General features: G+C 39.4%; 2 protein-coding genes across 3 annotated transcripts; one reads left to right on the forward strand and one right to left on the reverse strand.

Moving 5' to 3' along the window:
• Window positions 1–1813: 1813 nt before the first annotated feature.
• Window positions 1814–13919, reverse strand: LOC121419846 (histone-lysine N-methyltransferase PRDM9-like). 2 transcript variants are annotated; one of them, XM_041614308.1, is made up of 5 exons: window positions 13851–13919; window positions 9638–9906; window positions 7137–7798; window positions 6164–6416; window positions 1814–4542 (listed from the first exon to the last, which is right to left on the reverse strand). In XM_041614308.1, the coding sequence occupies exons 2-5, from the start codon at window positions 9870–9872 to the stop codon at window positions 3131–3133; spliced, it is 2562 nt and encodes an 853-aa protein (XP_041470242.1). In that variant the 5' UTR covers window positions 9873–9906; window positions 13851–13919; the 3' UTR covers window positions 1814–3130. The 2 variants fall into 2 exon arrangements, with proteins under 2 accessions (XP_041470242.1, XP_041470241.1); XM_041614307.1 differs by lacking the exon at window positions 13851–13919 and adding an exon at window positions 13617–13697.
• On the forward strand, window positions 13676–23584 carry LOC121419844. The gene is made up of 5 exons (XM_041614306.1): window positions 13676–13765; window positions 16774–17606; window positions 18252–18920; window positions 20414–20654; window positions 21486–23584. The coding sequence occupies exons 2-5, from the start codon at window positions 16830–16832 to the stop codon at window positions 23570–23572; spliced, it is 3774 nt and encodes a 1257-aa protein (XP_041470240.1). The 5' UTR covers window positions 13676–13765; window positions 16774–16829; the 3' UTR covers window positions 23573–23584.
• The last annotated feature ends 900 nt before the right edge of the window (window positions 23585–24484 follow it).

Consider the following 24484-nt stretch of genomic DNA (forward strand, 5'->3'; position numbering starts at 1 on the left):
CAAGATAAAATCAACACTCCACACATTATGTAACCTACTAATTGTATTACATGTACATGTAGAAATATTATTTAAGAGGACATACATCTAGACTGATCACAAGACTATCTAGAATGAACACATATTACAATGATCTCTACTAAAAAGTTCATAGATATCAATTTACTCAGTGAATGAATACATTTCATTATAATTTTCTTAAATAAGCATTTAGCATTAAACTTACACTTAAAAGGACAAGGATGAAGCATATGCATCAGCACCAATAATATTACAATTCTTCTAATTAGCAAATTCAAATTTGCTTTGAATACACATTACAGGACACTTAAAGATAAATTCCAGTTTTGGTAACGATCTCAAAATGACTTTTGACAGAATCCGATATAATGACCACCCAAGTGTTTGTTTGTATGAATAAAAAATATGTGCCAAAGGATTCTGGAAGAAATTGTGTAATTGATGAGAAATAAGCAAAATAAGCGTGGATTCGGTCACCTCCGTCGGGTCTTTATTCCAGCAATATTAATACACTGTCCCATGTGTGTCTATCTGTGTTGGTGATCTTTAGTGTGAACATGTTTTCAACAAAATTTCAAGATTTCACAAAGTTCAGCTTATGTAACTGTACCAGATCTAGATCCTCGATTATATTCTGACAATTAAGCCTGATTTTACAGACTTTCTCATGAAATCAGTGTTTACTGCAACTACTGGCATTTCTCTTTAAAAAAAGGTTCATTACACAGTCAAAATTTTTTACCTGTTTTGGGTAAGCTTTTGCCCCGGTGGGGCCAGTCAAACGTATTACTTGTACACACACGTGTCCAAATTATTTCCAAACACCCCCTAAACAAGTTTTTCTCTGGGTGCAAAATAGCCCCCTAAACAATTTTTTTGCAGGCTTTATTTACACATTTTGGCCCCTAAACAAGTTGTTGCCAGAATATGACCCCTGGGGGAAAAGCTTGGGGGGAAAAACATACCCTAAATACGTTTGACCCTGCGATTGACCAATGACCAGTCTTTGAAGGCTACCCATTTTTGAAAATTGGTGTTTTTGATACCCTTCACAAGTGCAGCCCCCCCCCCCCCCCTCCGGGCTTTTGCTTGCTAGGTTGCAAGCCTCATCAGACCTTTGTCTGATGAAAAAAAACAGGTATGTGACTTCAAAATCTAGAACTTTTTCTCATGTCTACACACCAATCAGATGAACCTTTTTAGTATCAAATACAGGATACTGTTTTGTAATAAATAGAGCTGTTATTTGCACAATTACTGCAGTCCAATGAAAATAGGGTAAGATTAAAAATACATATTTAAAAAATGCAATTTAACAGATATCAGAATCATTTAAGAACAAATGGAATAATAATCTGCCTAAAAAAATCAAGCAAGATTGGCTTGTAGCAAGGATATTTTTCATCATAAAACAAAACAACGACAAAAGGACATAATGCTTTTTCAAAATGACACTATGAAAGAAATACATTGCATTAATTATCGATCTAGCCACTGAAAAAAATGGTGAACTTTACATGTAAATTTGGCACATGAAATATTGGGATCTAGATATGAGGCAAGAAAAGCAATATATAAACTCTTATATATTTTTCCTTTTACCCTAAAAGACTGGGGGGGGAGTCGATTCAGCAGAGTTTGATTATACAGATTTGAAGATTATGCAATTGGTAATGCACGTGCCAATTTCCGTCGCAATCGCCAATCGACGCCCTCTCCCCCCCCTCTTCTAAGGCATCGAAATAGCCCAGTCTAGTTAGGGTTAAAGAAAATGAAATAACAAAATACAGAGAAAGAGGGGGGGGGGGGTTATCTCTTGTTATTATCTTTAAGTTTCACATTTCTAAACATTGATAATACCGAGTAGCTATTACAAGGAGCCTTTCATAACTAAGGCTTGCGCTGATGTGCTTTACAGAATCCATACACATAATGAAATAGATCATTACATAATAGAAACACCAAAATCTGATAGAGGACCAAATATATTTAGCCTTATGGTTTTCTAAAAATTACATCAACTAATTCAAATTGCGTGGATAAAATAGATTTTTTTTGTCTTATAACAATTTCATGAAAAGATTTCAATCTGTATTATCACAATCACCTTTTTTGTTCAGGCTCCATGAGTTGTTTAAATAAATTCGCATTATGAGGCTGCTCAAAGCATTAGTTAAATTCTCAATTAACATGATTTGTTAAATTGCAAACTGTATACCATACAGATAAATACATAGCATGTAGAAACAAAAATTCGTGTACCTTAAAATTGTATTTTTAAAATAATTTTATATCAATACACAACAAGGAAGTACTACCTATTCAAAAATAGATATTGGTTTGGGAGGGCAACAAATGACAGATATTAGAGTTTACTGTTAAATCATGGATTTGCACATTTGTAACATAGATGCTAAATTGATGTGACTACAAATGCCATACACTAGACACTAGAAGTTTGATGATTATCATTTACAATATAAGAATGTATGAATGGCAAGGTTGTCTAGGATCTGCCACACCCGAGGCCCATCTTACAAACAGGGTGTTTCAATAGAGACTCATTAAAAAACGCTATTTCTTTTCCGGAATCGAAAAACTGTATCGCCCTCACATTGCGGGTCGCGGAACACGGCATTAACCACCTCCCAGAGGTGGTTATGAGAAACCGTATTTTGCATGATGCGGTTTTTCAATAAACCACATCACGTCTGTTACAACAGGGAAGTTTTCCGGAATTCTGGATACTTACGCAGGTAATACCGTTTAATGATTCTCCGTAGAAACATGCCGAATGAGTTACAATTGATCCGATCGACCGCAACTGTATGGAAATCCATTAATGTCATAACTTTTCCAACATCAAATTGCTCAATGTTATTTGTAAACAAAGAGAAGCACACTGAATTTTCAAGTAAGCGATGATTTATGAAAATTACATCAGAGTTAGAAAATATTTTGAACCCATGCATATGTTGACGTTGCTGCCTTTCCATAGAAGTGATTGACTGGATAACTCGCAACTCTTTGCAAGACCCAGCCCTGGGGTATGTTGCAGAAAGAGTTGCATTTGAATTTCTCTGACAATACCACTCAAAGGAGGAGCTATTCAATTCTCCTGACCTTCCTGGGCTGAGGCTAATCCAGGAATGTCTTCTCCTTGTGCTCTATGTTTAAATATGTGAGTCACGTAGTGTTGGTTCAATGAAAACTTCTTACCGCACACTTCACATTGATACTTCTTCTCCGCGGCGTGTACACTCTGCATGTGGACCTCAAGAACATACTTCACTCCAAACCCCTTACCACATATCATACAGACGAACGGCCGGATACCCTTATGACGCAGCTCGTGCTTCTGGAGCGGACCTTTGTCCGTGAATCCTTTGTTGCAGAAGGAGCAGAAGAAGCGCAGCTCTCTCGTCTGATGCATCCTGCGTTTATGAGCACACACCCACTTGCGGATCCGGAATCCCTTGCCGCAAATCTCGCATTTGAACGGTTTGAGGCCTGTGTGTTCCCCTTGATGGTTGGCGAGGGCACTATCTGATGCAAAGGCACGCGGACAGAGTGAACAGCGGTAGAGACGGTTCTGCTCGTGACTCTGGTAGTGTTGAAAGAAGTTACTCTCTTTCACAAAGACACGAGGGCACAGGTTACACTTATAAGTTCCTTTGTTTTCATGGACTTCCCTCTCATGCTCCAAGACTGCGGTCTTGGACCTGTATCGCCGTGGACAATGCCTACACTTGAAAGGTCTAGGTCTATTGTAGTATGTTACTGTCTTTCCCAGCATATCCTTAGGTTCTTCAGGAGTTGGTTTAGCCTTTGCAACTCTCTTTCTTGGAGCAGCCTTTGTCCCAGGATTACTGTCATTGGTTACCTTAGTCTCTCCCGGAACCTCGGCTGGCAAACCAGGATTGGGTTCTGACTTTGGAGTCTTCCTGTATTTCTTCTTCTTCCATATAGTATCTGCATCTTTGTTGTATTCCCTTTGGGTTTGTTCGTCTTTCAAACTCCCCTTCTCCTGCTTCCGACCCAGGACATGGGCCTCCCGGTTGTGACGGAGCAGGCTGTTTCTGCACTTGTACGACTTGTCACACTTGCGGCACTTGTGGACGACCGTCTCGTGTTTGGCCATGTGCTTGGTGAGAGCCCTGGAGTTGCGTTGCTTCTCTCCGCAGATGATGCAGGTGTGCTCTTCGCTGAATTCATGAAACATGGAATGAGCTTCAAGACGGCCTTCCGTAGGAAACTTCTTGCCACAGATCGTACAGATGAACTGACCTGGGGAATAAACCTGTGACGATCCCTCCGTGGGTTCCGTCTCAATATCCTTGAATCCTGAAGAAGGTAACTCCTCTGACTTTGTGCATTCTGTCTTACATTTGACCTTCCATGTAATCACGGGTCGTAGGTCATCACTAGAGTCTTGTTCATGATCAAACTTCATGTGACGGAACATTCGTTTGGCTGTTGGGAATTGGCTCTCACAGGAGTTACACTGAAAATAGTCATCCTCTGCAACGAAAATATAAACAGCAAATGACAGAGAGTAATGAGTGAAAGACTTCATATTTAAGTTATTCATGAGACCTGAAGGCCCGAATCCACAAAGGTGGTTTTGAAAACCCACGGTTGAGTCCATGGTTTATGCAGATTTCCTGTATAAATTACGCTTATTTTACCACATACATTAAAAAAATTCCAATGCTGATGCGCGCTTTTGTCACAGTGCGCCAAAATTGACACCTGTTGCTGTGGTTAGATACGCTATCTTATTCATGATTCCACCTTAGTGACTTTGGGCCTAACAGTCTTAGATAATGAATACTTTATGTCCTATCCCAGTTCTCGAAAATAAAGTCGCCATGCCCTGACAAGTGTTAATTTTTTTTTTTTTTACAATTCAAGTTCATAACATGTAATGACTCACAGCTCATGAGACAATTCACATCTGATTAACATTGTGGCAAACTCCTTCATAAGACAAGATAATCATATCATATAAAACAGGCTGGGAATGGAGGAAGCTGCTAAAAAAAGTGGAGCTTGTAGAGTGCAGCCTCCTAATACTACAATTGAGAGTATCTCTAGCATGACCCTAAATAAATTCAGTTAATTGCTACAATCAAATTGGTATAGGAATGCCACAATAGTGACAATAACTTAGCTGTGATGATAACTTAGGTGCTCTCAATTTTTTAAAGACATGAGACAGAGATGCTCTTTCTACACTTTAACCCCTTTTCACTATCAACTGCAACTGTTTCAGATCTGTGAACACTTTTCAGTAATTAATAAGCTTTCAATTGTCCGGACAGCTAATTGTATTCCGAGTTCACCGGAAGTGGTGACACCGCTCGTTCAGTATCACGTTCGTACATTGATGAAAACAGTTTCGATTTAAGTCGACGTACGCGTACCAGGACATAGCATATTACAGCGTGATAGCGAGCAGGCCGTGGGCCGATGCTCGGCCGGAGAATCAGGCGTAGCATCACGCTAAGAAGTATGGGACGACTGTGGGTGCAACATTTGCACTCTTGCGCAAAAAGCCGAAAAAACACAGTTGTTTTGAAATAGAACATCAATTACCTAGATCGGATATGTAGTGTCTGAAAACAGGACACACTAAATGTAATGGAAAAGCTGGTAACAAGCAGTAATTTGCAGTTTACCAGCCCTGCTGAATCAACGAAACTTGAATGTTGATGGGGCATCATTCATTTTTGCTAAGCTTGGATGACGTCATCATGTACGAACTAGCGCTCATTCGAGCACTATGACACCGAACGTCAAAACCCTCAAATACGAGTCACAGATTTGGGCAGTGAACGAGAAGGCTCCTCACAGATTACATCGCACATGCGCAGTGCTTCCAAAATTCCTAAATCTCGTACGTCCACATGGCTCGTCACGGAAAATGAAAGGTCATACTTCAATCTTTGTGAACCCCCTCCCCCCGTCTCCTGGAAAGTGTTTCATGAAGCAGATAGCCAGCAATTTTCACTGTCTAATTTGCTCTGAGCCAATTGGATGCAAGGATGTAAGGAGGCCTAGCTAAAACAGCTTTCAGTTAAAATCACAAACTATATGTTTCTTGAAACACTGCCCTGTTCGAACTTTCAAATTTGCTTACCCTCGTGATAATCCAAGTCTTTGAGAGTGCTCTTAAACCCGATGGACTCTGAGTACTCTTTACTGTAGAACACTCTAAGTTCACTTCCTGGTTCAATGCACTTTGTAGTTCTGAAGTAGATCTGTCCGTAGTATTGGCATGCTTCTAGGTTCTGTTCTTGTTCGTTGCGAGCGCTCTGAACATAGGACATCCAGATTAGTTGGTCCTTCTTCTTACCATCCATGTAGAGGAAGACTTTACCCCCGGTGCAGAGCTAGAGAAAGAAAAATAAGAAAATCTTTAATAGAACAAAATTATCACCATCTTCTTCTTCCATTAGAGGACATCTCTGCTGTGGAGTATTGCCATACTTGTGTAGTGGACAATGTACATGTAGTTTATTGAATAACTATTTAGGAGATTATGTAGCTGATTGCAGATGAAGGACTGTTTTTTTACACAGTGAAGAATTCATTGACTGATTGATTTTAAGGCTTGGTCCCACTGCACGTATGGATGCAGAGAGGACGTGAAACGGAACAGAATCTTGCCATCTGTTTGAAAACGTTATGTATCCGTCGTGTACTCTTTGCCTACGTGTTTCATACGCTTTATATTCGTCAAGCATCCACCTACTGTCATTTCATTGTTCGCCCATTTTGTCCATTGTCTGGAGAGGATGAAACGGATGGAGCCTCCTCAAAACTTGCATGTCTGCTGTACCTGTTATGAATACGTTTTGTACCCTTTAGCCAGTGGGACCAGGCCTTTAGGAAATAATACTGGCACTTTCAGATGACATTTGGTTTTTGTTAGCAAAGAGCTTAGGTGATTTAACTTTTAAAACAGAGGGATATCAGCAGGACACTGTAAAACACGAAGTTGTGCAATCAAGCAATAAATGCCAATGGCCAATCAAGATATCTCTTACATATGCATTCTTTTGAAAACATTGACCAAGAGCCAATCAGAATGCAGGACTGATATTCCCTACCTCCCACGTTGATTCTTTGGTAGACCCTATCTCTTCATCCAGGAAATTGCCATTGTACGGTCCAAACTCCATGCCTTCATCAACATTATCTTTGGCCACAACTCCAACTATATTCTCTTTCTCGTTACGAAGATACTTGAAGGCGAGGAACTCTGGAAGCTGACCGCCCGACCTGGGTTGAACTCTGTCCCTTCTCCGGAGAGGTGGCAAGAGGCTTTTGGGTTGGGGCGTAGGCATGAGGTTAAGATGCTTTGGTTGGAGGATCGGGTTGGGAGGCTTTGGTGGGACTGCAACCTTGTCTTTCATGAGAGTCTTTGACGAGGTGTTCATGAGAGTCTTTGACGAGGTGTCCTGGTGTTGTCTGGGCATGGACAACTCCAAGGGTTCGTTTAAGGTAGCATCGAGGGAGTCTCTGGAAGTCTCCGTTCTCTCGATACCAGGGTCGATATGCTGTGCGACGGTCGCATCAACGGCAAGGTTAGGGCCGGCTAGGTGAGTTGTGCTGGGAGGAATGAAGTGGGGCCGAGTTGTCGGTTGTAGGCGGTTGAGTTGCTGTTGGTGTTGCTGGTGTTGCGGATGTTGAGGGTGCTGGTTGTTGGATGATGCAAAGTGGTTGGTTGATTGCAGGAGAATGTTAGGGCTTGGTAGTATTGACCCTGAGCCTAAGAAACAAAAGGAGAGTGATAGAGAAAGAGCAAAGGATAGAAAAATAGTGATTGAGAGAGAGAGCAGAAACACAATAAAAAGAAAGAGCATGTAAAACACTGGTCAATCACATAAAAATGTTAGCACTTTCCTGTGTGTTATACAGTGCAAACGTGAAAGAGAATACAAAATGAGAGCTGACAGGAATAATTTACATCTATTATCTCATTGGTGTTATCAACACCATGATCATCATCTCCATCATCATCATCATCATCACCATCATCACCATCATCATCACCACCACCACCACCACCACCATCATCTTCATCATCATCTTCATCTCCATCATCATCACCATCATCATCATCATCATCATCACCATCATCATCACCATCACCACCACCACCACCACCATCATCTTCATCATCATCTTCATCTCCATCACCACCACCATCATCATCATCATCATCATCAATTCATCATCATCATCAGCAGCAGCACAATAGTCATCATCTCTTTTATCATGACCACAGCCAAAATCATCTATGGATATGGATCACCACCATTGCCACTGCAAACAACAGGGCTTGAATTAACCCAAGGAAACTGATCAGAGGTCTCCAATGCCCTAAGAATGGCCTTGCTGCTCTTCCAAATATTTGTACACTTAGACCAAAATATGTGCCCTTTTAGTTGAGAGACCTTGCTGACCTGTGATAATCCAATGCAAGTAAACATTGAGAAGTACATTTTACTATTGATGCATCATCTTAACAGCCTTGGATGCCACTAAAGTGAGTATATACCACCTTCCCTTTCCCTTTAAGTTCCCTATTATAATTTGGCCATGCCCCGCTTGATTCTTAATTCGAGCCCTGCACCACAATCATTAAGATTAAGTCCAAATAATAAAGTTTCGCTTATTTTTCACAAAACAGTGATATGCACAACTAGGTGAGTCAGTCGATGATGTCCATGTATTTCTTTTGTTTTTTATTGTTTGAATTATACATTGACTGAACCATATAGTATTAAACAATGCTAATTCCACATGTTCAGGGAGGAATTAATAACGAGGAGAAAATTAGAATTTTTCATATTTCATACAATACAATACAAAAAGAAATAATAAGTGGATGACATCATAGTCTCCTCATTTGCATACCAGCCAGGATGTGCATATAACTGTTTTGTGAAATTAAGCAAAACTTTCAAATGTCTTAACTTTCTTATTTTACATCCCATTTTGATGATTTTTCAGTATTATGCTTGTTGGATTTTTCTCTTTTTATTCAAATCAACTTTTTTGGGGGGTGGACTTGTCCTTTAGTACCATACCAGGCAGAAATGAATATATTATCAATTCACTGTCATTATTATTATCATTAATATGACACCTAGATCTATCCTTGTGATTTGATTGGTTGTTTGATATCGTTCATTCAGCCCATTTTACAATGACGTCATCAACCGTGCAATTTTGGATCCATACCAATTTTTCCATTGCAGGCGCCACCGCGCTAGACTGCTTCAGGCACTACTCACGTTTGCAGTGCGCATGTTGTAATGACATAACAATCAACAGACCAAGTTCGCACATCGACATTGATGAATTTCATATGAAAAAAATTTAGGTGTCATATAAACTAAATAATGATTTATTTTTCATTTGTGCAATGGACAGAATACTTCATTCGATGAAAGATGAAATGTATTCCATGGATCATTTCATCTTTCACCGCATGAAGTATTCTGTCCATTGCACTCATAAACATTCATTATTTGTATATTATAATTCGGGGGAATCTACAGTAGTCATCAATCAACTTGAACTTCAAAATGAAGACACTCACCCGAGTATATGGATCTAAGCATGGAAGGGTTGGCATGGCTACCAGAGAAGTCTTCCCTGTTCCTCTGAACATCCGATTGCTCCAAGACAATTGCTGGTTGCTGCAGCGAAGAGACAAGGTTCGAGTGATAGGGCAGCTGGTGCGTGAAGTGCGGCATCTGATGCTGTCTTGCATCATCTCGCTCTCCTCCAGTGAAGTATCCCTCGCGACAACTCTCTCTGTAGTTAGGATCCATTTCTCTTCCCTCACCTCAACATGCACACCGAGCTCTGAAATGAATGAATACAAAAATAATATAAATTTAAATACATGAAAAATAAGTAAAATAGATAGATGTAGAGGCCTACATTAATTAAAGGAGAATGAAACCATTGGAACAAGATAGCTTGTGTGAAAACAGAAAAATCAAAGAATAAGAATAAAGAAAGTTCTAGAAAAATCGGACAAATAATGAGAAAGTTATGAGCATTTGAATATTGCGATCACTATTGCTATGGAGATAGCAAATTGGCAATGCGACAAAGATGTGTGATGTCACTTGTGAACAACTCTCCCCATTACTTTAGTGTATATTTCACTTGAATTGCCTCTTTTATCACATCTATCCATAGATCATGTGTTCTTTCTACATGAGGGCATGTTATACATATTTTTTAAGAATACATCATGGATAAAGAGTTTGTATCATCATAAGAAAAAGCAAAAAGAGACATTTTGAGGGTATTTTATAGTCCACCAAAGGGAAAGCTGTTCATCAGTGACATCACACATCCTTGTCGCATTGCCAATGGGAGGATCTCCATAGCATTAGTGATTGCAATATTCAAATGCTCATAACTTTCTCATTATTTGTCCGATTTTTCTCAAACTTTCTTTATTCTTATTCTTTGATTTTTCTGTTTCTACACAAGCCTATTTGGTACAAAGGTTTCATTCCCCTTTAAATAGATCAACAAAATAGATCAATTAATATAAATAACAATTAAATGAATTTAAATAAATAAAATGCTTTTCAAAAAAGATACAGAGGGCGCAACATGTATACTGGGTATATACATGTAAGTATCACTATATATACAAAGAGAACTATAGCTATAGGCAGCCTCACTATATACTGTCCAAATGATAAGCCACCCCTCTCTCGCTTCTTCTTTGCTTTTTCGCCTTCATTGTCCTCTTTTAAGTATAATTTATCTTCATCTTCATTGTTCTCTACTAGTCCTTACTAATTTGTTTTCTTCATTCAATCATATTCTTCAGTTCATCTTTCTCTTAAATTTTAATTTAATTTTTACTCAAAGTCAAACCAGACTAAAGTCTAACAGTAACACTAACAGTTACATACAAAACAAGCTACATAAAAATTGATAGATCTAAATGACAATGTATTTTTTTCTTCAAAATCTTACTTCAATTCATATTTTTCTTCCAAATCCAAGTTCCATGAAAACATATAATGATGGGGTGTCCAAACTTCGCGCAGTTTTCAAAAATATTCATCAGGGTAACATTTTTCGACAAAATATTTATAATTTATGCAAAACCAATTCAAGAAATAGGTACCACATTGATGGCAAGATCGTAAACTATAAAATCATAGATGAAAATATAAAGTAGGTCAAGGGGTTTCGCCGGTATCGCGATCTCAAAATTCCATTCTGATCGGCGAATGCGCGCTGTGCTGGAATCCCTTCAGAAAGTGTGACCTCTGTGCTGGAAATCCCTTCAGAAAGTGTGACCTAACTTCGCGGATCAAAGTTTTTGTGGAGATTTAAACAACTGAAGCTCAAAAAGTGAAATATTTACATCAAATTGATGGCAAAATGCTATAGAATCGGTTAGCAGTAGAGGCGCACGACCAATATTGGAGACTGTCTCCAATGTGGGAAATTATCTCCAATATCAGAGACTTTTGTAAAGAATTTGGGTATCCAATTTCAGAGACAGTCTCCAGTTTTGGAGACTAATTTCCTTTGTTTACATTTGCGGCAAGAGGATTACCTTGGCGGCAAATAAAAATGTGATAAGCAGATTCCTCATGAAAAATTACCCCTTTCACCGTCTACTTTAAAAATTCAATGTCTACTTTTGTTTTGATAAGGATTTTTGTTGTCAATCACACACAAAACAAATGGGCTTCTGACCTCAGTGAGACAAAATTTTGGGTGGAAAAAATCATGCTTTTCTTGGTGTTGTTTCTTTTGTCCTTTTGCAAAGGAAGTCTCCAATGTGGGAGATTGTCTCCCCTATTGGAGAGAGTCTCCCATATTGGCCGTGCGCCTCTACTGGTTAGTACCACATTCAACTCACAATTTTGATGATATCTGCTTGCAAAATGGTGATATCGTGATGCTTGTTGAAAATATCATATTTCTTCAAAACGGTGACAAATTTGCCGATCTTTTGTCAATATTTTCATGAATACTGAACTCATCCTAAAGAAACTTTTGATCAAAAGTCAAAACATAATATTGGTCGCTTTTCACATTGGTGAAGTCAGATAATGACTGTCCGAGAAGTATGGACACACCCGAAGTTTGGACTCACTGCCGTAGGCGTAGGCATACCTTAAAACTTATTTTTTAATACTTTTTTTATAGATCTAGGCCAATTTGTTTTAGTTTTACACAAACAAACCTAGACAGCTGGCAGCCGTCTGTTTCGAGGAGTTTTTAAACATTTTTTAAATATTTTTCTCCTCGTACACAGACGGCTCGCTATCGTGCAGCCACCATTAGGGGACTTGCAATGCAAAATCCCCCCGTCGGGGCTTTTCAATTTTTGTCTTTAATGAATAAAAATTTCGAAAATTATAGTGACCAGAGTGCAAATTTATATTCCCTCTTGGCATCAATTGCCAAAAAACGGAGAAAAATGAAAAGGAACAAAAACAGAGACTTACCTCGGCTGTCGCGCAAATTCACTTCCCCGTTTTATCCGATCTTAAGTACATAAACATATGGCCATTGAGTCCCCTGTACAGATCGCGCTAGAACTTCGGTCTCTGTATTTGGTGAGTGAAGCCAACGAAGTTCAGCTGAACAACCAACAAAACAGAGACCGAAGCTTAAAACAAACCATGCCAGTTACTTACAGTTTGATAACTACCCCACTTGTTCACTGCTACCACCCTGCCTGTGGGGAATCTACAGGTAGGACTATGGTATGCCAATGTTGTACAGAGCACACACTTTAAAAAATCATTAAAATATCACTTTTGTGACCAAAATTACTATTTTCCATACAGTTGCAATTCATTTTTCATTAGTAACTTGGGAATAATTTTTGTATTCACCAGAGTGCTCAAAAACTTGAATTTTGGGCATATTTTTTGTACGCCCTCTATTGGTGGAAAGTAATATGGCAAGAAAATTTTCATTTTTTGATCTCTATTTTTAATTAAGAAAAAAATAATTTAAAGAATCAAATTTAAATAAGAGTCAAGTTGTATTAATAATAGGTGTAATGGAAACTGTCAGTGTAAAAAAATCAAGCATTTGCCCCAAAGAAAAAGAGAAAATAAGCCAAACACTGCCTCCCTTATTTTGCCACACATGGAGATAGAAGTGAGAACAAGGTTATATCATAACCTTGTTCATTGAATGAGTGAACTACCCTAGGCTAGGGGAATAGGAACAGAGAAAAACAGCCTAAGTGAGTCTGAGTATTACTGTTACTTGTTAGATCGTATGGCCGCTAATGCCATAGCCTTTAAGTTTAACAGGCTGTAAATCATTGTGGCTAGAATATGGTGGCAATGCAAATGCAAGTTTGTCACACGATTCACAAACACAATTTTACACATGTGGGAACATTCAAATCTAATCTGACTGTGCCCAACTCAATTTCTGCACCGGTTAAAATAGACTTGCAGAGGATTTAAACTCACGAAAATGATCACAATGGTACAAATGTATATTTCTGCAGAGATTCTTGAAATTACGACCATTTTCAGACACAAATATTGTATAAACTTAACTATTTCTCTTCACTTGACAGTTCAGTGTCCTTTTTAGCTCTCTCAGCAGCCATACACTGCGCATGCGTCGCTACCGAAAAAAATTGTTTCATTATTCAGTGTGTTGGATCAGCATTTTTTCTTTGTTTTGGACATCTCACGCAGATAAGGTAAGTACATGAAAATTTGGGTTATTTGGTAACCAATGAAAAAAAATTGCCAAAAAGGTAATAATAAGCTTGATTGCCTTCGTACCAGCTACGAACAGACACTGCGAACTTGAAGTTGAACGGAGCGGAGTGAGACCTGAAATGCATGCGCGAGTCCTCTCCCATCCCCCACGCTGCCCCGCGCCTGCGGCCTGGCTGTGGGATGGGGTCGCGCTGCGCTGGCTGGGATGGGCAGGGTGAGGGCCGCCGCCGCTGCTGGGTCGAAACTTGATTAGCCTCGAATGAAGGCTTGCCTTGAGAAGTTGAGGACTCTGTGATGATATTTGTAAATATTTTCAAATATAATTTTTCATCACGGAGCCTAGTTGAAAACCTTCCCATACTCCATAGACCCTAACTTGCCTAAGCGAGACTAGACCAAAAGTTTCGGTCTCGACTCGGCTCTGTTCAGATGAGCAGAACTCTGTTGTTGGCTTCACTCATTTATACACTACAGAGTCAGACACTGAAGTTGCCGCGATCTTTACAAGGGACTCAATGGCCATATGTTTATGTACTTAAAACGTAGGATATGGTCAGCCCCCCCCCATTTTGAAAACCGTTCCGCGGCCTGTGTATTATTACGATCATCATCATCATTATTGGTAATATTATATTATCATTATTATTATTATTCATTATTACTATCATCATTATTATTCTTTATTTATTGTTGTTATTATTATCAAAATATTGATATCATTATCATAGATATTTTTTATCATTGAAAATATGCCCCTTCCATACATTCCGTTTCTTGTATTTCATTTAATTCCTTCAAATAAAATCGCTGTAGACTCATAACGCTTGGTATTGTTATCATAGTTGTTATCATTATTATTGTCCCTTTTTCTTACTCTCATGTATTTTAACTTATTATTGTTATTATAATTTCATTTTAGGTAATTCCTACTATCATAATTTCGCTTTAATATTATTATTCATTTATTATTTTCTATAACAATGATTATTCTTATTTTTTTTATTATTATCATTAACTTATTTATCATAATCATAATTATCACTATCATAATTATTATCAACATCATTATTGATATTCTTTATTATCAAATTACCCTCATCATTATCATTATTTTTGTTATCATTACCTTGCTTTTCATTTCCCTCACACATTTGTATTGATTCCTTTATTGTTTTGTGGTTGACTCTTCGTGTCATTCTTAATTCATTCATTCTTGCCCCCACCCCCACTTCCGAGTTTGCTGTTGGAGCCCTTGCACTTTCTCCCTCATTGTTGTACTTTCTTCCTTTCCCCTTCTTTCTTTCTCCTCTATTTCTTTCCTTCTTCATTCTTTTTGTACTTTCATTCTCTTTCTTTTCTTATCTAAAGCAGGCCGGGCGGCGGAGCGAAGTTGAAAGGGGGGGGGGCACAGTAAAAAAGTGGGCACCTTTTCTTTCGGGATGGGCACCATCTTAAACATGGCCGTATGAAGAATTTGATATGTGTAAACTTTTGGGGACAAAACTAAAACGCGAGGGAGCAAAGCGACTTGCCCCACTGCCTCCTTAAAGTTATTGAAGCATGAACAGAGTTGCTAATTTTCCGGATTTTTCCGGAATTCCGGATTTTTTCCTTTGCTGAAAAATATTCCGGGAAAAAAAATCGATTGTCAAAGTGAAATCCGTAAAAATTTCCCCTCCAAATCTTGTCACGGAGTTCGCTACGGAGAGCGCAATTTCAATTTTGGATGGCCAATTTGCGCAGACGGAAAATTATTAGCGTTTTGCGCAGCATGAAGTTTAGCTGGTACGGTACGCGCGAGCAATACATTGTAGCAGTTGCAAACGCCGCTGTATACCCTGCAGGGATACGGGTGTCAGCGCTATCCCAGTCGGGCGATCGCCCGGTAGAACCGCTCGAAGCACGGCCCGGTGTGGCTGCAATTGCCTGCTGCTGCGTGAGTGATAGGTTGTCTGCCGCGGGATTTCAGCTGAAAACCTATTTGCTACCATGAAATATGTGTTCTCTGGTGCGTATTCATCAATTCATATGTGTGAACTATCCATCATTTTGATAGAAATTGTGATATATGGATTTTCAATAGTATAGGATTGTCTTGTTGATGAGTACAGTGAGTGAAAAAGGGCACCCCAGCTGCTACATACACCCGTCCCGAGTCGCACCCATTGGCCGCAGCATATTAACCCGCAGCAGGTTAACCCGTACCGTAATGAGTAGGCCCTACGGGTTACATGATTTTTTTTTTTGAGCACCTTTCTTGCCTATGATATGAAGTTTATTATGTCATTAATTATTTGTTATGTACTACTGTAGATTAATGATTTCAGCCCTCTAAAGAATAAGAAAACGTTCCAGCTTCAGGGGGCTTCGCCCTTGACCCCGCCAGGGGCCCTGGGCGGGCCCCTGGACCCCGGCCTGGGTTTTCAGGATTTTTTTGAGCTATCAGTTAGCATCTCTGATGAAGGAAGCTGACAAGAAGATAGACCTGGAAACTCGACTGCTAATTCAGCATTCTTCCAGTATTTGCGGTAAGGTAAAAAGATCGAAAATTTGAGGTTTCTTACCAGACCGATCTGGTGTAGCCTTGATCCATTTGTAAATAAAGCAAATACTATAAGCTTGACCCTTGAACATGTACCTAGACCCTACATGTACCTTACCTTACCTGAACCGCAAATACCGGTACTGGAAGAATGCTGAATTAGCAGTTGAATTGATGTACCTTCGATAGCGATGTTACAAAATGCCGTTTTGAAGAACATTTTATAGATTAAAATTATTATTTAACAAATAATAAAATTTGAAACTTGATTATAAACAATTATAATATTACTTATAATCATGTATTAAATGATAAATATAAAATCCCATTCAGGCATCGTTCCGTTGCTAAATTTTCCCTTTAAGAGTACAGGATTATAATATGAAATCATGTATTTGTAAACTACTTGTATTTACAGACTTTAAAATATACTTTCACTTTCAGATGAATGAGGTGTTTGAAACTTCCACAGACTCACTGAGAGAGACTCCGAGCAATCCATGACTTCCAAGCTATTAGTTATTCCTGGCTCAGAATCTTCACCCACAATCATGGCTGAGCAAAGAGCGCTTCACCAGGAACTGTCTGCTGATCATTCATCCAAAGAACTACTACCTGTTGTCATCAAGCAAGAATTTCCTGACGATGATCACCCTTGCTCCAGCACGACTGAGGGATCATCAGGTTGGTCTAGCCAGGGATGCTCAGGCCAGATCCTCAAACAAATGCTACTTGCCGCTCCTGGGTTAGGACAGCAAGGTTCAGCTCCAGGTACCACCCATAGTGGTCTTCCAGGACAATCTTCTCACAACTCTGTAGCATCGGAAGACCCAGGTCAAGCTGATCCCAGTAGCAAAGAAACTTTTTTCATTCTCTCTTCAGGTGGTATTGACGATATTAGTAAACATCTTGGGAAAGGAGTTGATACCCCTGTAGTTGGAGTCATGGGCTCAGCTGAAAATACATCAACAAAAGTAGTGTCCAGTGGACCAGCTCTGCTTCCTCAGAGGGAGCCCGGGACACAGTGCGAGTACGGACAATTACAGTCCCATCATCAAGAATCACATAGTCAGGGTGTGATGCAAATTGTCCCAGTAGTCAGCCGTTTTGGGACTTCCCTGCTTACAAATAGGACAGTTGGCCTGCCGGAGCCCACCTTGCTATTTGTTACTCCTGACGCCACAATGGAAGGAATGAAGAAGGATAGTACTGGAGGAGCTGAGAATAGTCAGAGTCATGTTGAACCCGTCAAGAGAGAAGGAGATGATCAAAGCATGGTGAGACTATGAAGAATTAAACCAATAACATTAAAAATATTAGCAGCATACACCATGTACCAGGCATGGGCACTAGCGCAGAGGATTATCTTTTGGTTTTTTTGGGGGGAAACAAAGATGTCCTCCCCTCCCCCCCCACCCATGAACAGAAGACAATCGTCTGCGCTGAGGCCCATTATGAAAACTGCAAAAAAAAATTATTTCAACTTATATTGGAGGATTTTTATGACAAAAAAATAAATGACTGGAAATTCTTTTTAAAGACTGAAGAAAAAAAAACACATTACAGTATAGTTACAACATGAATTCAGTAACTGCAAGTGATGTTACGATTATGAAGAGTTTAAAAGTACAACCCACTAGTTGCAACATTTCGGCAATCATCATTTGATATGATGATTGATCCATAGCAGTCATCTATTCATCTAAGGCTGACAGAAATGGAAAGCAGAGACTTCATTGAAATTGTTTATGCACTATAAAAAATAGTGTTTATCGGCTGCTCTATCCTTTTTTATTCATTCTTGATTCAAGCTTTAAAATCATTTTAAAATATTCCTTTCATTTATTACATGTCTTTGAACTTTGGATTTTTCCTTCTAGTCATTATGATAATTGTTCTATTCTTCATTGATGTTGAAACAGGAAACTGAAGCTGACTGGCGTTGGTACAATTCATCACAGCAAGAAGGAGGAGGATGGTTGGAGGATGAAGAGGACAAGGAGGAGGAGGTGGAAAAGAAGAAGGTGAAAAAGAAGAGGGATAAAAAGGAAAATAACAATGCCAAACTTGACAGTATTCGTGATGATGAAGATGACGAAAGCATGGAGTTTACGATAGGGGATGTAGAAACGGATGATGAAGATGATTATGAGATAGATGATTATGATGATGAGGAGGAGGAAATAGATGACTTTGATGAAGATGAAGAGGAGGAAGAAGAGAACCAAATCGATGAGGAGGATAGCTTCCGAGATTGGGAACTGGATGAGATAGAAACGGATGATGATGATGAAGACAGAGACATGGATGTTCCTCCGTTGCCTCAAGGCTTCTGGTATAAGTTCTCCTCCGGTGACGGTGAAGATATATCGGCACCCCACGAGAGATTGATCGTTGGCGAGTCGGATCAGAGTAGAGCTATCGTTGGAGTGACGGCCGAAGACAAGCCGATTGTTGCGTCAGCTTCGAAGCAGAAGATCGTCTTCGGAGTGACTGCAGAGGAGAAGATCCCAGCGGAGAAGACCTTTGGACCCCTGGAGGGTTGTCTGGTAGCAGAGGATGAGGGATGTTTATCACCATCATCTTGGGAGGTGAGATATGGGGGCAGTGATACAGAGATGAGCGATTGATTGTACAATTGATTTCCTTGGTGGAATAAAAATGTCTTCTGTGATCAATTGCTGAGTTTTTGTGTTGCAAATCACCAGTCAAAAATGAATAGATTGTCTCCAAAAAGGAATTAATAACAATATAATAATAATTAGACTTCTATCGCGCCAAATTCACTCTGTAGAGTGCTCAAGGCACCCTAGGAAATCATAAAGGAAATTAAGAAGAATTGAAGAGAAATGTTATAAGGTATTGTTTAAAAGTTTCAGAGGTCAAGCACTGTTGTATGTTTTCAGGGAGGCTATTCCATAACTTGGAGGATGAGTGAACAAATGATATTGCCCCCCAGGTTTTGGAAACTTTGGGATTAACAAGAGAACTGAAAGAGGACGAACAGAAGGATCTTGAAGGGGTATAACTTTGATCGATGAAATGAGGTACTGGGGATAAGAGCCATGGAGTTAACAACATGGAATTAACTCCCATCTCGATGGAAAAACTTATTATTGTAATGAATTATGTTGACCATACTTTGGTAAAAGGAACTAAGTTGCAACCTGTCAGAACACTGTAAAATAAGTGGAAATATGATATTTATTGGTTATAATATTTAATCACATTGTTATTGATTATTGCATATTTAGTTATTGTTGTATAGGGATCATCAGCTGCGCAGGCTGAAATGTTAAATTCACAATTAAATTATGAGATGCATTGTTATGTTACGGGTGTCCCAGAGGATTTCCATGAACAATTTTTAAAATTTAAATGGCAAAGAAATACATGTGAAATATAAAACAACAAAATACATATTCCTAAGAAAATTAAAGTGCAAGTCAACCCCAGCAAAAATGTTGATTCGAACGGAAAGAGAAAATTCAAGCTACATGTAGTATATCACCAAATATTTCATCTGAATCTCTTTGTAACTCTCTTGGCAAAGTGGCGTGGAGTTGTTATTAAGGGCAAGTCCACCAAAACAAAAAGGGGATTTGAATAAAAGAAAAATATCCAACAAGCAAACTGCTTTAAAACAAATTTCGGATTTATAATGAAATTTTGACATTTTATAGTTTCTCTTTTTCACAAATCAGTTGTAGGCCTATGCTTGATACTTTTATATGCAAATGAGAGAGGTACATGTATGTCATGTATATCTTAACGTGGAGCATTGTGGCTCAGTGGATTCATCTCCGGACTTTGAAACAGAGGGTCGTGGGTTCAAATTCCAGCCATGGCCTAATTTCCTTTGGCAAGAAATTTATCCACATTGTGCTGCACTTGACCCAGGTGAGGTGAATGGGTACTCGGTAGGAAGAAATTCCTCGAATGCTTGAGCGCCCGATCAAGGTAGCCATGCTAAAGCCGGGGTAATAAAATACATGTAGCAGGGCCCACTGGGAGGACAGTTTTCGGAACTAAAGTGGCTACCCTGGGTAAATATGCCATTATTATTATTATCTTTTGACAATAGCTATGCATCAAAGGAAGCGCACTGCTTTACATTGATGGGGGCTCTGACTGGCTCTCTCACATCCGGTGCACACGAAGCCCATCTGATCAGAACATCGAAGCTCTACAACGCTATGGAGAGATCTACTTCAGAACTACAAAGTGCATTGAACCAGGAAGTGAGCTGAGGGTTTTCTACAGCGAGGAGTATTCGAAGCGTGTGGGCTTCAACACTAAACTCAAAGATCTCACATTTCACACAGGTCTGTCAAGTTGAGTGTTGGTGGAAATCGCCCTTATAATTGAATGATAGTAGGATGAGGGATACAGGACCTGGTTTCATAGAACTAGATACCAGTCGTAAAATGATACCATTCTGTAATGAAGTTCTACATGTATATCATTGTGTTGGCTTTATGAAACTGAAGGAATCAACCTTCTAGGGCCCGTTGCAGAAAGAGTTTAAACGCAAGTCAAAAAATCAATCGCAAGTCCAAAATGCACACTGTTGATTGGTTGAAAATCAAGTTGCGCATGATTTGTAGAGTTGCGATCGATTGCAACTCTTTCTGCAACGGGCCCCTGATAAATAGAATTTCATTATCCTATAACATTACATGTAGCTTGTAACTTCCTACATTGATAATATTTTTATTCTTTGCTTGTTGGTTATTTATTATTTATTCTTTGAAAGGATATGAGTGATATTATTGATATTATTGAGTATTGCCTTAAAAAAATTTCATGTTAAATTATCCATTCATTATGTCAGATTTTTATTCATTTATTCTTTTCTTCATCCAAAAATTTGTTCATTTAATGGAGAGATTATATCTTCCTGTCACTCATTTTAATATTCATTCATTCATCCATTGATTATTTATTCTTTGTTCATCTATTCATCATTCTTTCATATGTTCATTCAGACATTCATTAATCCATTCATCCACCCACCCACTTTCTCATCCAGTCTTTCATTTAGTTGCTCATTCATTCATTCATTCATTATTATATGCATGTGCATCAATTTGAGCTTTGTCGTACATGTAGATGTACTTTTTCTCATCTTTTCAAACGTTATCACTCCTTTACAGATTTGAATGCATATTCCTGCCCCAAGTGTGAGATTCACTACACCAATCCCAAACTGATGCTACGGCACATCAAATTATCTCACCAAACCAAACAATCATTGACCGACCTTCGACCTCTCATTACCTTGGAAACAAGACGTAAAGCGAGCAATCAGAAGCCTTTGGAGAGAGCTCTGTTGAATGAAGGAAAGATGTACCGTGTATACAGAGATCAGGAGATGAATTTACAGGTGGACCCAAAGAATCCGAACGATAGAACATCTACCAGGAATCAACCTCCTAAGGGAAACCATGAAAGGAACACAGATGGGGGGCCTAACCCCACCCCAACGAAAGAGTTCCTTTGCAAAATTTGTTCTAAGACGTTTCCCACGGAAGGCAGGCTGAGAGCTCACAAGGCGTTTCATGATCTTACAGATGACTGCGAGGAAACGAATACCCCCGAGAGTAGCCACGAAAAGAATGTTGAGGATCATCAAAAAGCTGTGTTCCAGTGCGAGCTGTGTAATAAGATATACCGATCACAGGCCTCACTGGATTCCCACAAGACGCTTAAGCACATCAAGAAAAACAAGTACCACTCCTGCAATGTGTGCCGGGTGAGGTTCAGGTACAAAAAACAGTTGAAAGATCACAAAGCAGAGCATTATAGAGAAAAAGTAAGAAGTCAATTACAGTCTTTATATCGAAATCGTTTGATTGCGGATCCTAGTCACCCTCAGAAGGACAAAGCAAATAGAGTCGTAGAGGTCGATGCGGGTGAAGGTAAAAGAGCAGGACGGTTGATAGGAAACAAGGATGGTGATAGCAACTCTAGTAGAGGTCAAAAGACGGCACTACAGAGAGAAAAGACAATTAATAATTTCATTGATTCAGTCAGGGGAGAAAAGGAGGACGGAAAGCTGAGTAAAACTGGCAAATCAAAGAATGCTGTAGATGTTTTTGAGGAAAGGAGTCAACGGAACAGTCAGTTGACAGATCGTGCAGCAGAAATTGAGAGTGATCATGCGAGAAGAACTCGACCGATAGCGCAAGAGAGAGAACTCTCAGTGAATGAGATTGTTGATTCCGTGATGAGGAATGCTCATGAACGTAAGGTTGACCATCTGAAAAGGAGAAGGGAAGAGGGATGGGCGGAAAAATCAAGAAAGGGAGGAGATGATGTGGTTGTTGTCAGTGATGACAGTGGAGATCCGCAAACATTGCAGATGAGAAAACATGGAAAGGAACTAGATAAAATTCATGTAAGAAGTCAACAGAGGGCGCTGCAGAGGAGTAGCGCGATGAAAGGTATTGGAGAGTCTGTGGGTGGAAGCAAGAAACAGTGTACAAGGGATTTGTCCAAAGCAGTGGACAAGAGTACTTCACCGGAAGATAGAGTGGGTCCTTCTAACAATGACATGCTCGGAAAGAGACCAAACTACTTCGAGAACTCGGAGATGAAATACAAATGCAGACATTGTTCGAGAATGTACTCCTCTTTTTCTATGATGCGTGTTCACGAGAAGGAGATGCACGGGGGAGAGTGTCGGTACAAGTGCCAGTACTGTCCAAAGCAGTTCATGGAGCGTTCCCGCTACGAAAGCCACCTGCAGAAACATAACACTGACAAAATCTTCAAGTGTACAGAGTGTCCCCGTTCCTTCGCATCTGAAAGTGCGTTGAGGAATCACCAGGGGGAGCACACGGGCCTGAAGCCGTTCAAATGCCCTCTCTGCGGGAAGGGCTTCGCGAGGCACGAGTTTGTGAACGCTCACATACGGAGACTCCACCAGGTCGTGGAACTCAAGCACCCTTGTAAGCAGTGCAACAAGCGCTTTGCAACGAGCTGGGACTTGAAGAAGCACGAACGCCGACATGCCGGGTACCGCCCATTCAAGTGTGAGATCTGTGGGAATGCTTTCACCGCCAAGCATTCGCTACAGTGTCACATGCAAGCCGTCCATGAGAAGTTGAAACCCTACCGTTGTGATATCTGTGGGAAGTGCTCTAGTCTCAGTCACCATCACAATGCTCATCTACTACAACATAAGAAAAAGGGTGAATATAAACCAGGAGATGTGCATCATACGACCAAAGACATGTAATTATAAACCAGGGTGCTATCTAAGCACTTGCCCGGGGCAAGTAAAAGTTAAAGTCGGGCAAGTGTTTTGAAGTAAAGACCCAAACTACTTGCCCAAATTGAGTAAGCAAAAAATTCTCACAGAATTACCAAATTAGGGCCGATATGATATATCGACCCTAAATTTGGTCATGGTGGGCAAGATAAAATCACTTAGGAAAAAAAGAAATGCAAGAACAAGGTACATCAGTTCATGCCAAAAGAGAGAACTGTAAAAAGGTAAATGGTTTATAAAACCACAATATTTTCTTTTGAAGAGGTAAAACTTTGTTTTTAAGGATTTTTTCGTGCAAGCGAAATACATTTTCAGGCAAGTATATTCCAACAATCCAACTATTTGAAAATTTACTTGCCCAACAGGGAAAGTGCTTCTAAAAAATTATGTAGCACCCTGTAAACTGTTAAACACCATTGAAGTGAATGAGGAGATTCTATTGCTTTACAATGATAGTTATTTGTCTATTGTATTTGTGATTAAGGTATGATAAGTCACCTCTTATTCTGGTTTTTTTTTTCTAGGACGCACTGTATACATAAGAAACCAAATCAATTATGTAACAAAAACTCTTAATGAAAAAATTGCAGGTAATTAAACTGAAATTAACAATAAGGAGGCATCAGATAGGATAGCTGTTTGTAAGTAACAAGTGACCATGGGCGCTATATCAATGCCTATGAAAATTTGGTGGATATCATTTACCAATAGAAAAGATCACCAGTCGTTCTTAGAGTCGCTCTTAAGTTACTAACACCTTTCTGAAATACCTACCAGTTCACATGAAACACTAATGAGCTGATAGAGAGTAGTTTACAAAATATTGCAGGCATTAAAGTTTTTATTTGTAGGAATATTTATGTTGCATATTCTGATCTG

Source organism: Lytechinus variegatus, chromosome 8, assembly GCF_018143015.1.
Source record: "Lytechinus variegatus isolate NC3 chromosome 8, Lvar_3.0, whole genome shotgun sequence".
Taxonomy (NCBI): Eukaryota; Metazoa; Echinodermata; class Echinoidea; order Temnopleuroida; family Toxopneustidae; genus Lytechinus; species Lytechinus variegatus.

Bases quoted from the DNA above. Each gene is read 5' to 3' on its own strand.
- LOC121419844 (XM_041614306.1), top strand. From the start codon at position 16,830: ATGACTTCCAAGCTATTAGTTATTCCTGGCTCAGAATCTTCACCCACA. The intron at 17,607-18,251 runs GTGAGACTATGA...ATGTTGAAACAG, and splicing joins AAGGAGATGATCAAAGCATG to GAAACTGAAGCTGACTGGCG. The intron at 18,921-20,413 runs GTGAGATATGGG...TTTTGACAATAG, and splicing joins TATCACCATCATCTTGGGAG to CTATGCATCAAAGGAAGCGC.
- LOC121419846 (XM_041614308.1), bottom strand. From the start codon at position 9,872: ATGGATCCTAACTACAGAGAGAGTTGTCGCGAGGGATACTTCACTGGA. The intron at 7,799-9,637 runs GTGAGTGTCTTC...TTTGTTTCTTAG, and splicing joins GCTTAGATCCATATACTCGG to GCTCAGGGTCAATACTACCA. The intron at 4,543-6,163 runs GTAAGCAAATTT...TTTTCGTTGCAG, and splicing joins AGACTTGGATTATCACGAGG to AGGATGACTATTTTCAGTGT.